At 44.0% G+C, this 18,432-nt stretch overlaps 1 protein-coding gene across 2 annotated transcripts in view; it reads left to right on the top strand.

Annotated features, from left to right (window-relative positions):
* Nucleotides 1–4,800, top strand: part of LOC121281771 (monocarboxylate transporter 1-like) — a 35,144-nt gene extending 30,344 nt beyond the window's left edge. The window contains exons 5-6 of one of the 2 annotated variants that reach the window (XM_041194734.1): nucleotides 610–862; nucleotides 4,629–4,800. In XM_041194734.1, coding sequence (XP_041050668.1) covers nucleotides 610–860 — 251 coding nt within the window. In that variant the 3' untranslated portion in view covers nucleotides 861–862; nucleotides 4,629–4,800. Of the gene's footprint in view, nucleotides 1–609 lie in introns of both variants that reach the window. The other variant, XM_041194735.1, reaches the window with a different exon arrangement.
* Nucleotides 4,801–18,432: the final 13,632 nt, after the last annotated feature.

Genomic DNA, 18,432 nt, shown 5'->3' with positions numbered 1-18,432 from the left:
CCCCAGCTTCTCCAGTTTCTCCATGTAGTTGAAGATTCTTTGTAAAATAGCAAAAGCAGTTGAGGCAGAACCAGAGAACTGGGCCCCTTGGACAGTCACTTTACAATTAGACCCAAACATTTCTGTAGTCATCATGGCACAGAAGGAGGATATTTGGCCCATCAAGTCTATGTTGAATGCCTGTGGAGCAACCCAGTCTGCTCCCATTCTCCTGCTATTTCCCCATAAACCTGCAAGTTTATTTCCCTCAAGTGTCCATCCAATTTCTTTTTGAAATCATTATCATCTCCTCTTCCCTACCAGGCAGTGAATTCCAGGTCATTGACACTCGCTGTGTATGAAAGTTTTTCCTCACATTCTCCTGTGTCTTTTACCCCTGTGTCTTTTACCCAGATCCTTAGGCCTGTGGGGGCAGGGGTGAGTGGGTGAGAAGATAGGGTTGGGGAGAGCGAGCAACTATACAGTGGGGACATTGGGAGAGGAGGAGGTGACTACGCTGTGGGCAGGGGGAGAGATGGGGTGGGGGATGGATCCCAAATATGTTTGCCTGTTGTCTTGTTGCTGAATCACAGGAATGACATATGATGCAGAGCTGTCTTTTTGTTGCAGGCTTGCTGAAGGACGCGTACAATGACTTCCGCTATGTGTATTTCGCTTGTGGAGCAGTTTTGATCGTCGCGAGTATCTACCTGTTCATTGGCAACGCAATAAATTACCGTCTCCTCGAGAAGGAGAGGCAAGCGGAGGAGCAGAAATTGAAACACGAAGCGATGGTTGACTTCAACGAGACCAAACCAGACATTTCATCCACGGGGCAAAAATATCAAGATGGAATAATGGATCAGGACACGGATATTTAAGGGTGGGAAGGCTTCTGGTTTATTTTATACATTTGGTTTCATTGGGATTTCTGCCAGCCCCCCATTTCACCACCCCCCACACTTATATTTCTGGAGGGGTGCAGTGAAAGATTGATGGAGTGTTGGCTTCTCCCATCATTGGCCATTGCCTCCATCGTCCTAGGGTTGCCAGCACTCTGGAGTTGCCCTGGAGTCTCCAGGAACTGATCTCCTGGACAATGCTCTGAGCAGTCAAAAGGAAAAAAAAAATCACAAGGGCATTAAAAGATTTATACATTTTTATCCTTCCTTTGCGTATTTTTATTTTATTAGTGCTAAAAAAAAATTGGAGATGGAGATAAATGGGTGTTTGGGCAGATGGGGCACGAGGGTTTGTGTTGAAACCTCCAGGAATATGTGCAATCAATCCCAATTGTGATTGGGAATGAGACAGATGCTCCTCTTGTTTTGGGTGGGCATTGGGGCTGGAATTTCCCAGCCTCTCGTGCTGGTGGGATCTCCGGTGCCATCGATGTGAACAGAGATTTTTAATGACTCGCTGACCCCGCTACTGGGGAACCCGCTGTGGGGGGACTGGAAAATTCTGGCCTGTGGGTGGGCTTTAGACCCTCTGGCCCATCCAGGCAGACCCACACATCAGTGATATCTTGTGTATCACTATGAGGAGAATTTTTATCACTCGGAGGGTGGTGAATCTTTGTGGAATTCTATATCCCAAATGTTGTGGGTACTTCATCATTGAATGCATTTAAGGCTGAGATAGACAGAATTTTGGTTTCTCAGGGAACCAAGGGATATGGGGATCAGGTGGGAAACTGGAGTTGAGGCAGTAGATCAGCCATGATCGTGTTGAATAGCGGAGCAGGCTCGATGGGCTGCTCCTATTTCTTAAGTTCGTAGCCAGTCTCCATCTCACCCCAAAACGATTGACCTCCTAAGAGAGGTGAAAAACCCGATTTAAAAACCCTCAGCTGATTTTGGGGGAAAATAAATCTGGGGAAGTTCCTCCCTGACCCCACCATGCAGATCATGGAGTAATTTAGGGAGTTTCCATGGGATCTGAGAATTCCATACAGTGCCTACGTCTTGTACGAGCTGATCTTCATCCCAGCCAGAAACAGGTCCAGCTCTCGCTTGCAGGGTTACAGTGAATCGGTGTCCACCACACGGAACAGTCCACACTTGGAAAAGACCCACCTCCTGAGCTTGAAACCTGGGGCTTGTACATCTTAAAATTGTGACCCCAACCCCCGCATTGACCATTTTATGATGCACCTCAGACCTTTCACGCAGTGAGCTCTTTGCAATCCCACCCCATCAATCCCACCCTGGATGAACACAGAATCCGCCTGCCTCACAGATCAATAATATAGCAATAGAACTATCTTAGCACCAGGGATTCTCCATGTTAATCATTGTGTTGAGTGGATGTCACCCTCGGATAATTGGACCTTGCCAGCTCAGGTTGTTGTACACAAGTAAGTAGACTACTGAAAGTTACAATTAAAAATGAGAATAGTTTTTCAGCCCTGCTCCACATCAAATCTGAGGATGAAGCATAACCACATGCACCCCCCCCCCCCAACTCTGTGTGCATTTCTGTTGGGTGGGGAGGTGGGCGGTTTCTGATGAGTCATGGGTAACAAGGAGAGGTCACCTAATCAGTTCAATGAGTGCTGTAGTAAACACACCAAGCTGATGAACAGGTTAGAATTAAATACAGTCATGGAATTCTTTCCAAATAACCAGTCCCATGGGCCTTGTTAATTGGTAGCCCTGAGGGTTAGGTTGAGAATCACTCACTTGGTCTTACACTGGAGTCACAGAGAGATAATGAACTAATTGGGTTTCTCATGTTTAATTTATTTGATGCTTTCCTACAGATTATCAGTTGCTGGAATTCATTCCTTGCTGAGGTGGGTCTCGAACTTAAAACCTTATGTTTGCTAGACAAGTACCAGAACTACTAAGATACATGGAATTTACAGCACAGAAACAGACCATTCAGCCCAACTGGTCTATGCTGGTGTTTATGCACCATATAAGCCTCCTCCTTCCTTGCATCTCATCCTATCAACATATCCTAATCCTTACCCCCCCCACCCCACATGTTTATCCAGCTTTCCCTTAAATGCATTTAACTATTCACCTCAACTACTTCCTGTGGTAGTGAGTTCCACATTCTCATCACTTTCTGGGTAAAGAAGTTTCTCCTGAATTTCAGATTTGGTCTACCTCACAAATGGAAACATATTCTATAAGTTTCTTGTATTTAAAGACCTCTTTTGGGCTGCCCCTTAGACTTCTCTTTACAAGATAAAAGAGCCTAATACTGTTCACTCTTCCCAGATGGTTATAACCTCCCTGTTCTAGTATCACCCCCATAAATCTGTTTTGTACCTTCCCCAGTCTGTCTATATCCTTTCTGTAATACGGAAATCAGAACTGTTCATGCTTCATTAGGTGTGGCCTAACCAAAGTTTGAGATAACGTCTCCGTTTTTATATAAAAACATAAGAATGCTGTCCCTCTAGAAATGAACCCAGTGCTTGGTTTTTACACTTTATGGCTTTTTTATTGTACTCATCATGGGCAGCTTGAAAATTCAGTTTTAAACAAAATCTGTAAATGAGTAACAGCGACTGTGAATCTGTTAGATTGTCATAAATAATATTCCTTTAGAGAAGGAAGCCTGCTATCCTTACTGGCTCTGGACCTCTGTGTGGCTCCAATCTCATACCAATGTGATTAACTCTTATCTCTCCCCTGAAGTGACCCAGCAAAGCTACTCTGTTGTATCAAATTGTTATTGGTAGTTTAAGAGGGAGGCCCACCACCACATCATCAGATTAACTAGGGACACAGCGACACGGGTCCTCAGAATAAAAGTGAAGTTAATGATTACAACCCAGTGAGGAAGGGCAGGCTGATCAATGTGGTGGTACAGAATTATTTCATCAGGGATGGGTATATCTGGAGTTTATCTTTCATTACACTACAGCACGTCTTTGTTCTGTATATCCCTCAATGTGGCTCCAAGGAGATGGCAGCACATTCCCTATCTCCACTCCACTGTCATTTATTGAGCCCAGGCAGGCTTGAGGGATCAGGAACTAATGGAGTAGGTCTTTGTCTCATCCATGGGCTTCATCTTTCAACTCCAGCCAAAACTAACTGATGGACAACCAGCATCAGCTACTATGGAGGCAAAAGGAGCAATAGGAGATCAGGGATCCCTATTCCTGCAGTGTGTCTGGGATTTCCCCATTCCCACAGTGTGTCTGGGATTTCCCCAATCCCACAGTGTGTCTGGGATTTCCCCATTCCCACAGTGTGTCTGGGATTTCCCCATTCCCACAGTGTGTCTGGGATTTCCCCATTCCCGCAGTGTGTCTGAGATCTCCATTCCTGTAGTGTATCTGGGATCCCATTCCCGCAGTGTGTTTGGGGTTCCCCCATTCCTGCAGTGTGTCTGGCGCTGTTATGATTGGATGATAAACTAAAGTCCCATTTGCCTGGCTGGGCTTGAACAGTGAAGCTCTGTGTCCTACCCAGCCATCATCCTTCTGTACCCAGTAACCCCTCAGTATCTACACCCATCCTCGAAAACTCCTCAGTATTTACACCATTCTCCACTGTCCTTCATTATGTGTCCTGTGCAGTATTTGGTGCAGTACTGTGAGTGGTGTGAAACTCGAGATGATTTAATGCTCTGTGTGGTCTCCTGCTCTCGTGAGGGATGTACATTCACTACCTCATTTTTTTCAGAAACAAGACCAGAATCGACTCAGTTCCTTGGAAGGCGTGTGTTTAATGTCCAACAAGAGTTATTTTGACAACCCTTTGTAATATCCGTCCAATATTCCTGTGTGTGACAATCAATGTAGATTTATTTTTGTTCTCATTTACCAGAAGTTGAATATAAAATCTATGAAAATGATGTTGAATTTGTATAAGATATTTGTTATGTCACAGTGGGGGTATTGTGTGCAATTCCAGGCATTCTGTGGTACGAAGGTTATAGAACCATGAGTCTATTGGAGATTCATGACGATCCATTGGAATTGGGCTTTGGTAATGGACACCTGCAGTGTTGTGGGTAGTTTTGGTCCTTCTTACCTCAGGGAGAGCAGCAAAGGTTCATAGGACTGGTTCCTGGGATGAGGGCATTGTCCTGTTAGGAGAGATTGTGTAGACTAGATCTATATTCCCTTGGAGTTTAAAAGAATGAGAGGTTATCTAATTGAAATATATAAAATTCCTGAGGGGCATGACCGGGTAAATGCTGAGAAAATGTTTCCCCAGGTTAGGGAATCTAGAACACGGGATCACCGAGTCAGAATAAGCGTGGCCATTTAGGACTGGGATGAGGGGAAATTTCTTCAAAGGGTTGCGAATATTTGGATTTCTCTATCCTAGTGAGGTGTGGATACTCAGTCACTGAGTATATTCAAGACAGAGGTTGATAGGCCTTTAGGTAGTAAGGGAATTAAGGGGTATGGGGTTTTAGTGCAGAAAGGTGGAGCTGAGGTAGGAGATCAGCCATGATCTTGTTGAATGATGGAGCAGGCTCAAATGGCCTCCTTCAGCTCCTCTGTCTTATGTCCTTATTAATTATACACAGAATGAATGATTGGAGTTATAAAGAAATGTTAAAAAAACTTGGCCTATTTTCACAGGACTAAAGAGAGTAAAATGGGTTTTAATAAAGGTTTCCAACATGACTGAAGGTTTTGAGAGGGTAGAAGGTGTCAAGTTGTTTCCACTGGCTGGGGAAATAAGGGGACACAGACCGAGGATTCTCACCAGCGTAACAGGAATATACAGCCAATTAGTTATGACATCTGCTGACCAATCAGGAATCCTGCTTTGCTGCAGCATCTAACCAACTACTTGAGAAGGTACATGGTTCTCTTTCACCTTCTCCTCTGGGCCTAACGTTACATGAAGCAGCCCATTGCTGCTTTTTTCCAACCAGCTGATTGCACGTTTTACACCAGGAGGTCATTAACCTTACTCACAACTACCAGGAGATCCAGCCAGAGGTAACCAAGAGGTCATCACTCATCTCCTATCAGACAGGAGGATCCTCACTCGATGTCAACCTAATATTCAAAGTCCAGAACTCACATCTCCGCTCACCAAAAAAGAGGTAACACCCAGAAAACTGTCCAGGATGGTGAAACGGTGCATATAATAAAAACATCTGGGGATCAAAGACCCAACCACAACAACAACATTTATATAGCACCTTTAACACCGTAAAGGGTCACAGGAGTATTTATCAAACAAAATTTGACATCAAGCTGCATAAAGAAATATTAGAGCAGGTCACCAAAGCTTGGCCAGAGAGGTAGGTTTTAAGGAATGTCTTAAAGGAGGAGGAAGAAGCAGAGAGAGATGTAGGGAGGGAATTCCAGATCTTAGGGTCCAAGGTGGTGGAAGGCATGTCTACCAATGGGAAAGTGATTAAAATAGGGGATGCACATGAGGCCTGGAACGGAGGAGAACTGAGATTTCAGGGGAGGGTAGGGTTTGATGGTTACAGAGGTAAGGAGGAAGGGGTGGGTTGTGGATCTCAGTAAGAGCATAGCTGGTCAGTGGGCAGTTTATGCTGAGCTTTCACTGTGCTTCCCCCAATGACTCCGATAAATCACTGTGATCTTCATGTGTTAAACTCAAAAGGTTGATGGTCTGTAAAGCTGAATATGTAAGACAGGTGCCAAAGTCTCTAATCTGGCAGCTTGTGTGAGCGATCTCTCTCTCAGCCAAATTCCCAACAGTTGCTGCATTGGTAAATGTAGAATGAGAAGTTTAGTGTGCTCGGGCCTGAAACTGATGTGAGGTCTTCTGTGTCGTCAGTAAAGAGCCTAATGTCTGCTTGAGGCTCTGTATAACAAATTGGTTTGCCCTGTGCGCAGAAAGGGCATTTCCATTCACAGAAACCAGGTCTACAAGCCTGAACTGAAGTTCCTTAAAGGGCTGCTGCAGGCTGATCACTACCAAAGAGGTAAATGTTTAAAAAACATTACCAGTATGTGGAGTCAGAACGTGCAGGAGTCCCGGCCACATTTAAAATCACAGACTTGTAAAAAGCACCGCCCCCTCTTCCAGTCTCCCCCTTTTCCAATCCCCCTCTTCTCCCTCTCTCAGTCTCTTTTCACTTAGTTCCCCCCTCCCTCACCCAGTCTCCCCCTCCCCCATTTTCCCCCTCCTAGTGCCCCCTCTCCCTATCCCCCTTTCCCAAAACCCCGCTCGCCGTCTCTTCCCTGTTCCACCATGTTCCAGCCTCACCTCCCCCACGCGCTCCTCTGCAAGCCTCTCCTCCTCTTCCAGGCTCCCACTATCTCCCAGTTCATCCTCCCCTCCCAGAACCTCCCCACCTACCCCACCCCCACCCCCCCTCCCCCTTCCTAGCTAAGACCAATCTGAGATTTTGCTACTGGTCTCGCAGCAACCCAAATTTCAAATTTTGTCGATGAACTGCCGGAGGAAGCCCAGTTGTTGGCTGTAGCTCTCACCGGTCAGAGGCTCTAATATCGTGTGTTGCTGGGCATTACTGCCCAGGCTGGCACAAACCTACTTCAAGGCCAATCGTTTTTAGCACAGCGAATCTGGAAAATATTACATACATCTGTTTCTATTTTAGTGTTCAAGCTATCCCACAAATACTTTAAATTCTGTTCCTGTGCCAAATAGCTCCACTTGAATCAGGAGCTCAACGCAGAAAACAACTGGCACCAGACTGGTATCTTACTCTCAGTAACAGCGCTGGCATCACCTTCAAACTCTGATGTCCCCAACTGAGGGGAGACTTGCAGAGGAGTGAGTGGAGGAGGTGAACAGGGAAGGGACAGAGAGCAGGGTTTTGGGAAAGAGGCATAGGGAGAGGGGGATACTGAGAAATCGGGATGGGGGGCGTGGAATTCTGATGTCCCTCTTTTCTATTTTAATGGGAAAAAGAGTTGATGAAGAAAAAGAACAACTTGCATTTATATAGCACCCTTTACAATCTCAGGATGTTCCAAAATGCTTCACTGAAGGGTTTTTGAAGTTTAGTCACTGCTACAAATGAGGAAAAATGCCAGCAAACAATTTATACACAGCAAGCTCCCATTAACAGTTATGAGGTAAATGACCGGATAATCTGTTTTAGTGATGTTGGTTGAAGGATAAGTATTGAGGGGTTGGTTCTCAGCACGAATCCTGTTGACTATTAGAAGGTGCTTAACCTGGTGGCCTGATGTTCAGTATGAGAATGACCACTATCCCAAGTTTAGGGTTGTAGGACTATTGGTAGAGAGCATCGGAGTCAGGGTGGGGTGGACAGCAATTTGAGCAACAGTACCTTTGTTATCCCTTGTATATTACAGGCTGTTCAGGGAAGCCCAGACTCATTAGTGCGAATGCCCATTGCTATGAGAGCTCATTAATGGCATTGCCCATTGTGGAGTGCAGCTCGATTATGGTATTTCCCATTAGTGAATCTCAATAATGGTATTGTCCATTGGGGGAAGCTAAATTTTGGTATTGTCCATTGGGGGGGAGGTTTGATGATGGCATTGCCCATTGGAAGGGGGTGCTCGATGGTGGTATCGTCCAGTTTGAAGGAGCTCAATCATGGTATTGCCCATTGGGTGGGGGTGTGGGTACGCGATGGTGGTATTATCCATTGGATCACTGGAACTGGTTGTAGAAATGCCAATTAGATGGAATTCTCCTTTGGGATGAGTTAGCCATTAGTGAGAATTTCAAAAAGGCTAATCCCATGGCTCCAATTAGCTACTTCAACAGCACCTTCCAATTTGCAACCTCTACCACCTAGGAGGACAAGGGCAGCAGATACATGGGAACGCCACCACCTGGAAGTTCCCCTCCAAGCCACACACCATCCTGACTTGGAACTATGTCGCTGAGTCAAAATCCTGGAACTTCCTTCTCAATAGCTCTGTAGGTGTATCTGCAGGTAGACTGCAGCGGTTCAAGAAGACAGTTCACCATCATCTTCTCAAGGGCAGTTAGGGATAGGCAGATGAAATATAATGTGCAAAATGTGAGTTTATCCACATTGGTAGAAGGAACAGATGTGCAGAGTATTTCCTAAGTGGTCAGAGATTAGAAAATGTAGATGTACAAAAGGACCTGGGTGTCAGTATCCATAAGTCACTGAAAGCTAACATGCAGTGCAGCAGGCAATTAGGAAGGCTAATGGAATTTAGCTTTTATCGCAAGAGGATTTGAGTGCAGTAGTGAAGTCTTGCTTCAACTGTATGGAAGCTTGGTTAGACCGCAACTGGAGTATTGTGTGCAGTTTTGGCCCCCTTACCTCAGAAAGTATATTATTGCCGTAGAGAAAGTGCAATGAAAGTTTACCAGACTTGCTCCGGGGATGGCAGGACTGTCCTATGAAGAGAGATTGGGGAAACTGGGCTGGTATTCTCTAGAGTTTTGAAGAATGAGAGGTGATTTCATTGAAACCTACAAAATACTTAAAGGGATAGACAGAGCAGATGCAGGTGAGATGTTTCCCCGGGTTGGGCAGTCTAGAACTAGGGGACACAATTTCAGAATAAGGGAGAAGCCAATTAGGACCGAGATGAGGAGAAATTTCTTTACTCAGAAGGCTGTAGAGTCTTTGTATCATCCTCACCACTTGCCTTCCCACCTATTTTTGTGTCATCCACAAACTTGATGATAGTACATTCACTTCCCTCATCCAAGTCATTAATATATATTGCAAACAATTGTGGCCCCAGCACTGATCCCTGTGGCACTCCACTAGTTATAGGTTGCCATCCTGAAAATGCCTCCCTTATCCCAACTCTCTGCCTTTTATTAGTTAGCAAATCCTCTATCCATGCTAATATACTACCCCCCACACCATGGGGTCTTATCTTATCAAGTAGCCTTGTGTGTGGTTCTTTGGAATTCTTTGGAATTCTCTACCCTAGAGGGCCGTGGAAGCTCAGTCATTGAGTATGTTAACGTAGAGATGGATAAACTTCTGAATAACGCTCATGTAAAGGGTTATGGGGATAGTATGGGTAAAATGTATTGAAGTGTTTGATCAGCCATAATCACATAGTATGTATTATGGCGCTGTGGATGGTAAATGCTGAGTTGCTCAAATCCCAGAGGGAAAATTGAAACAGCTGCCACAACTGTTTTGCAATTTGTATTTTATTTCAAGATATGTGCCTTGAAATCAGTAGTAATAAGCCCACCGACACCTAGAGGTTTTTTTTACAAAACTAAATGAAACATTTATTAATATAAGAAAAGATTTTAAGCACATATACAGGTCTACAAATTATTATAATAACTCCTAACTCCCCTGATTAATCTGGCTCCCAGTTACACCCCCGTTAAGGCAACAGTAAAATAAAATAGATTTCGGCAGACCCAGGCAAAGCACACCATACCCTGGACAGTGATAGTTAAAGTGAGTTTTCTTCACTTCGGTTCCTGCAGATGGCAACTTGATGCATAGAGGCTGGAGGCTTTTCACACTTGTGTTAGATATTAGAATGCTTTCTCCCTTACACATAACCTCATCTCCTTTATACATGTTTCTCCATTTTTAATATAAATTCCATTGTTCCAATAGGTCTTTGCAACTTTACTTTTCTCATGATATAAATCTATTCATAGTACTAATTTTATCAGTAACCTTTGGGAAGGAATCCTTAGATTCTGGAAAAGTCCCAGAGGATTGGAAAACTGCCAATGTAACACCCTTATTCAAAAAGGGAGAGAGACAAAAAAACAGGTAACTATGGGTCAGTTAGCTTAACATCCATCATTGAGAAAATGTTAGAGTCTATTATAAAGGATGTAATGGCAAAGCATTGAGAAATGCACAATATAATCAAGCAGATTCAGCATGGCTTCATGAAGGGGAAATCATGCCTGACAAAATTTATTAGAATTCTTTGAGGAGGTAATAAGTAGGATAGATAAAAGGGAAGCAGTAGTATATTTTGATTTCCAAAAGGCGTTTGATAAGGTACCGCACACAAGGCTACTTAATAAGATAAGAGCCCATGGTGTTGGCGGTAGTATATTAACATGGACAGAGGACTGGATGACTAATAGAAGACAGAGAGTTGGGATAAGGGGGGCATTTTCAGGATAGCAACCTGTAACTAGTGGAGTGCCACAGGGATCAGTGTTGGGGCCACAATTATTTACAATATATATTAATGACTTGGATGAGGGAAGTGAATGTACTATTGTCAAGTTTGTGGAATTCACAAAAATAGGTGGGAAGGCAAGTGATGAGGATCACACAAAGAGTCTACAGAGGGATATAGACAGGTTAAAATTTGGGCAAAAATTTGGCAAATGGAATATAATGTGGGAAAATGTGAGGTTATGCACTTTGGCAGGAGCTGAATATTATTTAAATGGAGAAAGACTGGAGAAAGCTGCAGCACAGAGGGATTTGGGGATCCTTGTGCATGAATCACAAAAAGCTAGCATACAAGTTCAGCAGGTAATAGGGAAAGCAAATGAAATGTTGGCCATTATTTCAAAGGGAAAGGAGTATAAAAATAGGGAAGTCTTGCTAAAACTATACAAGGCACTAGTTAGATCTCACCTTAAATACTGTGGACAGTTTTGGTCCCCTTATCTAAGGAAAGGTATACTGACATTGGAGGCAGTCCAGAGAAAGTTCTCTAGGTTGATCCTGGGTATGGAGGGATTTCTTATGAGAGATTGAGTAGGTTGGGTCTGTACTCATTGGAGTTTAGAAAAATGAGAGACGACCTTATTGAAACATATAAGATTCTTAAGTGGCTTGACAGGGTAGATGCTGAGAGATTGTTTCCCCTTGTGGGAGTGTCTAGGACCAGAGGGCATAATCTCAGAGTAAGGAGGCATCCATTTAAAACAGAGATAAGGAGGAATTTCTTCCCTCAGAAGGTAGTGAATCTGTGGAATTCTTTACCACAGAGGGCTGTAGAGGCTGGGTTGTTAAGTATATTCAAGGCGGAGATAGACAGATTTTTAATCAGTAAAGGAAACAAGGGCTATGTGGAAAAGGCAGGAAAGTGGAGTTGGGGATTATTAGATCAGCCATGATCTCATTGAATGGTGGAGCAGACTCAATGGGCTGAATGGCCTGCTCCTGCTCCTATGTCTTATGATCTTCTGGTCAAAAATAAACACACTGTTTGGCCTAGCTTCTTATGGCCAGATGTAACATCTCTTTGAAATTCCTCACATCTCACATTCTAAAACTTCAGCCATGTTTACGTATTTAGCATTCCAAACCTAGCTCCCCTTTTGATAACTCAAAAGCTCCAGACCAGCTGTCTCCAGTTCAATTAAATCCCCTCCTACACACACACACACACACACACAAAACCACACAGAGAAACTAATTCAAACCCCTCTATTAACCCACTTTTACAATAAATCACAATAATATTCTTATATTTTCATGACAAATGGTGGAGCAGGCTCAACGGCTGAATGGCCTTCTCCTGTTCTTAAGTTCCCAACAAATGCTGGCCTAGCTAGCGACACCCACATCCCATGAAAGAATGAAAAAAATCGCAATGAGACCTAATGTTTCAGGATAGATATTTGCACAATGGACCACAAAATATTAATAAATAAAACACAGACTAAGGCTTATGATTACATAGTGCTGTTTTTTAACCTTTGTTTTTCTAGCTGTGGCAGTTTAAAATTTACAGAGTGCAATTGGAAACAGAATGCAATGATCGGAACCCTTAAGCACAGAACGTTTGTACGACCACCACTTAAGCTACTTCTGCTCTTCCATGAGCTTTTGAAAATGAATTTTGTTCCCTGTGCTTTTGACTTGATTACTTACCACCAGAGTTTGTGAAATGTTTCTGTATATTCACATCCAACATGTGCTGTACACATGGAAAACTGAGTGACACTGGACAATATAAGCCAATAGTTGGTACAGTTTGAGCTTGTGGTGAGAAGAGTAGGAACGGTGGAAGGGCAGAGATTTGGCCGTCCATATAGAGTAATCGATAATAGCTAGTGGACAGGTACAAAAAAAAATAAAAATGTTAATGGAATTGTGACATTTTTCTCAAAAGAGGTTGGAATAAAGAAGTGATGGAAGTGATACTGCAGTTGTATGGAGTGCTGGTTAGACCACATCGAGAGTAAAAACAGAAAATGTTGGAAAAGCTCAGCAGGTCTGGCAGCATCTGTGGAGAGAGAAACAGAGTTAATGTTTTGAGTCGGTATGACTCTTCAGAGCTGCAGAGAGGTTGAGATGTGGTGGATTTTATACTGCTTAAGGGGGGCGGTGGAGCAGTTGGAGCAAAATAGAAGGTCAGGGGTAGGAGGGAGCTCAGGAGAGATTTGACGATGATTTGACACAAGACAAAGGGAGTGTTGATGATAGTGTTAAAGACTAAGGAGGGTGTTATAATAGTGGCCTCAAGGTCAGATGACTGAATGTGTAAATAGCAGAACAGAGGTCAGTGCTCTCTAAAAGCAAAACGTAAGAACAAGTTACAGGCTGGTTCTGTGGGGGGAGGGGGCTGGGGGGAAAAAAAAGAGAAAAACATTTTTAAATGATCAAAATGGAGTACAGAGTTTATGATCTGAAGTTGTTCAACTCAATGTTAGGTCAGGAAGGCTGTAAAATGCCCAATCGGAAGATGAGGTGCTGTTCCTCCAGTTTGCGTTGGGCTTCACTGGGACATTACAGCAGGCCAAGGACAGAAATTTGAGCATATGAACAAGGAGCAGGAGTAGGCCATTCAGCCCCTCAAGACTGCTCCACCATCTAATAAGAATCTCGCTACCTCTGCCTTAAAAATATTCAAAGACTCTGCTTCCACCACCTTTTCAGGAAGAGAGTACCAAAGACTCACGACAATCTGGGTGAAAAAATTTTGCCTTACCTCTGTTTGAAATGGGCCACCCCTTATTTTTAAATGGCCCCTAGATTTTTCCACTAGAGGAAACACCCTCTCCACATTCACCTTGTCAAGAGCCCTCAGGATATCATATGTTTCAATCAAGTTCGCCTCTTACATTTCTAAACTCCAGCGGATACAAGCCCAACCTTTAGAAACATAGAAACATAGAAACTAGGAGCAGGAGTAGAACATTCAGCCCTTTGAGCCTGCTCTGCCATTCATTATGACCATGGCTGATCATCCAACTCAATAGCCTGCTCGCGCTTTCTCTCCATATCCTTTGATCCCTTTCCCCCCAAGAGCTATATCTAACTCCTTCTTGAAAACATACAATGTTTTAGCCTCAACTACTTTCTGTGGTAACGAATTCCACAGGCTCACCACTCTCTGGGGGAAGAAATTTCTCCTCATCTCAGTCCTAAATGGTCAACCCCATATCCTCAGACTGTGACCCTTGGTTCTGGACTCCCCCACCATCGGGAACACCCGTCCCTGTTCCACCCTGTCTAGTCCTGTTAGAATTTTATAGGTTTCTATGAGACACCCCCTCACTCTTCTGAACTCCAGCGAATATAATCCCAACCGACTCAATCTCTCCTCATATGTCAGTCCTGCCATCCCAGGAATCAGTCTGGTAAACCTCCGTTGCACTCCCTCTATAGCAAGAACATCCTTCCTCAGATAAGGAGACCAAAACTGCGCACAATATTCCAAGTGTGGTCTCACCAAGGCCCTGTATAATTGCAGCAAGACATCCCTGCTCCTGTACTCGAATCCGCTCGTTATGAAGGCCAACATACCATTTGCCTTATTTACTGACTGCTGGACCTGCATGCTTACCTTTAGCAACTGGTGTATGAGGACACCCAGGTCTCATTGCACATTCCCTCTCTCAATTTATAGCCATTCAGATAATAATCTGCCTTCCTGTTTTTGGTACCAAAGTGGATAACCTCACATTTATCCACATTATAATGCATTTGCCATGCATTTGCCCACTCACTCAGCTTGTCCAAATCACACTGAAGCATCTCTGCATCCTCCTCACAGCTCACCCTCCCACCCAGCCTTGTGTCATCTGCAAATTTGGAGATATTACACTTAGTTCCTTCATCTAAATCATTAATATATATTGTGAATAGCTGGGGTCCCAGCACCAAACCCTGCAGTACCCCATTAGTCATTGCCTACCATTCAGAAAAAGACCTGTTTATTCCTACTCTTTGTTTCCTGCCAAGCAGTTTTCTATCCATCTAATCCCCCAATCCCATGCGCTTTAATTTTACACACTAATCTCTTATGTGGGACTTTGTCAAAACCTTTCCTCATACAACAATCCACCCATTCCAGGTATTAGTCTAGTAAACCTTCTCTGAACTGCTTTCAATGCATTTACATCCTTCCTTAAATGAGGTGACCAATACTGTACACTGTACTGCAGATGTGGTCTCACTAGTGCTCTGTACAACTGAAGCATAACCTCGCTACTTTTGTATTTAATTCCCCTCACAATAAATGATAACATTCTATTAGCTTTCCTAATTACTTGTTGTACTAGCCTTTCATGTTTCATGCATCAGGACACACAGATCCCTCTGCACCTCAGAGCTCTGCAATCTCTCACCATTTAAATAATATGCTTCTCTTTCATTGTTCCTGCCAAAATGGACAATTCCACATTTTCCCACATTGTACTCCATTTGCTAGATCTTTTCCCAGTCACTTAACCTATCTATATCTTTTTGCACCCTCCTTATGTCCTCTTTACAAATTACTTTCCTACCTGTCTTTGCGTCATCAACAAATTGGCAACCATCCCTTCAATCCCTTTATCCAAGTCATTTATATAAATTGTAAATAGGTGAACTGATCCCTTGGCATACCACTCATTACATCTTACCAACCTGAAAAAGACCCATTTATACCTACTCTCTGCTTCCTGTTAGCCAGCCAATCTTCGATCTACGCTAATGTGTTACCTCCCCATACCATGAGATTTTATTTTCCGCAATAACCTTTGATATGGCACATTATCAAATGCTTCCTGGAAATCTAAGAACAGTACACCCACCAGTTCCCCTTTATTCGCAGCACATGTTACTTCCCCAAAGAATTCCAATAAGTTGGTTAAACACGATTTCCCTTTCACAAAACCATGTTGACTCTGCTTGATGACCTTGAGCTTATCCAAGTGCCCTGAAATAGCTTCTTTAATAGTAGCTTCTAACATGTGGACATAAGAGCAAGATGGTGAATTGAAATAATATGAGAGCATCTGGAGTAATGTGTTTAGTTCTGCACACTGCACCTCAGTAGGAAACACTGGCATCAGAAGGATTAAGTTAAGAGGATATATTGCATAGGCTAGGTTTATATTCTTTTGAGTGTAGAAGATTAAGGGATGATCTCATTGAAGTGTTGAAAATTATCAAAGGAGTTGCTAACGTAGATAGGGAGAAACTGTTTCCTCTGGTGGGGGGAGGTGGGGAGGAGTCCAGGATAAAGGGGCATAACCTTGAAATTAGAGTTAGGATGTTGAGAGATGATGTGAGGAACCACTTCTTTCCCCAAAAGTCTAGTGAAAATTTAGAACTCTCTCCCCTGGAATTGAGACTGGGTGGGTTGTGGTGGTCGATGTGGGGGCGGGGCGGGGGGGGGGGGGGTGCGGGGGGCGGTGGAGGGGTGGGGTGGGGGTTGCCATGGTGGGAGGGGGGGATTAATTGAACATTTTAAAATGGATTTTTGTTGGATAAGAGTATTAAGGGGTATGAAGCAAAGGTGGGTAAAAAGTGCTGAGATCCACCACTATCTAACTGAATAATTGAATAGGCTCGAGGGCTGAATGGTTTCCTAACATTTTGTTCCTAAGAATGGTAGAAGTTTCAAGCTTCACTTACAGAAGTTTTAAAACATGAATGCTTCAGGTGCCATGATGCAGTTGTACCTCAGTGCACTGTTTTCTGGTGCAAAATGGGCACAGGTTTTTGGAGAGCAATGTTCTGCACCTCAAAGATGGTGGAAAGACCTCCAAAACCTCATCTTTCAGGCGCCCTTGATGGCTGCCTAAAACGGATTTAAACCCCAACACTGTCTTGTGGCGTTGTCTTTTCTCTTTAGGTTTATAACTTCATCTTCACCTGAATCCGCCCCCTCAGCCTTTTTAGCATAAAGCACTGTCTACAATCCTAGTTATTTGATTCACTAGGACCGGTTTGAGTCACATCTGTCCCAGTGGGACAATCCCCTTTCCTCAGTGCTGATGTCACTGCCCCATGAACCGAAAACCCTGTCTCCCACTCTGGGTCATTCATTTAACTCTCTGGATTGTTTGACCTGAAGCCAATTTACATGTGGCTCGGGTAGTAATCCAGCAATTATTACCTTTGAGGTTCTCCTTCTTAATGTGAACGTTAGGTTTCATAGATGCTTCCGCAGAATCCCATTCCTAGTTCTACCCATATTGTTGGTTCCTACATGGACCACTCAAACAGGATCCTTCCCCTCTCACTCCAAGTTTGCCTCCAGCCATGAGGTGATTTCATAGCTTACAGATAATGTCCCAGACACTACCATCAGCAGAACAGATCCAGTAGAGGTGGCGGCACAGTGGTATGCAGTCGGGAGGGAGTTGCCCTGGGAGTCCTCAGCATCGACTCTGGACCCCATGAAGTCTCATGGCATCAGGTCAAACATGGGCAAGGAAACTGCCTGCTGATTACCATGTACTGCTCCCAGCTCAGCTGATGAGTCAGTGCTCCTCCATGTTGAACATCACTTGGAAGAAGCACTGAGGGTGGCAAGGGTGCAGAATGTACTCTGGGTGGGGGACTTCAATGAAAATTGCCCAGGTATGTCCTGTACACTAATAGCAGGACAAATCCAATCTGGCCAATTACTGCCCCATCAGTCTACTCTCCATCATCAGTAAAGTAATGGAAGGGGTCACCAACAGTGCTATCAAGTGGCACTTACTTAGCAATAACCTGCTCCCTGACGCTCAGTTTGTTTCTGCCAGGGCCACTCAGCTCCTGACCTCATTACAGCCTTGGTTCAAACATGGACCAAAGAGCTGAACTCCCGAGGTGAGGTGAGAGGGACTGCCCTTGACATCAAGGCAGCATTTGACCAAGTGTGGCATCAGGGAGCCCTAGAAAAACTGTAGTCAATGGGAATCAGGGGGAAAACTCTCCACTGGTTGGAGTCATACCCAGCACAAAGGAAGATGGTTGTGGTTGTTGGAGGTCAGTCACCTCAGCTCCAGGACATCACTACAGGAGTTCCTCAGGGTAGTGTCTGAGGCCCAACCATCTTCAGCTGCTTCATCAATGACCTTTCTTCCATCATAATGTCAGAAGTGGGGATGTTCGTTGATGATTGCACAATGTTCAGCACCATTTGCGACTCCTCAGATACTAAAGCATGTCCAAATGCACCAAGACCTGGACAATATCCATGCTTGGGCTAGCAAGTAACATTCATGCTACCCAAGTGTCAGGCAATGGCCATCTCCAACAAGAGAGAATCTAACCATTGCCCCTTGATGTTCAACCGCGTTACCATCACTGAATCCCGCACTATCAACATTCTGGGGCTTACCATTGACCAGAAACTGAACTGGACTAGCTATATAAATACTGTGGCTACAAGAA

This window comes from Carcharodon carcharias, chromosome 9, assembly GCF_017639515.1.
Source record: "Carcharodon carcharias isolate sCarCar2 chromosome 9, sCarCar2.pri, whole genome shotgun sequence".
NCBI classification, from domain to species: Eukaryota; Metazoa; Chordata; class Chondrichthyes; order Lamniformes; family Lamnidae; genus Carcharodon; species Carcharodon carcharias.
Note: the sequence above shows the minus strand (reverse complement) of the source record. Positions and strands in the feature narration are given on the sequence as shown.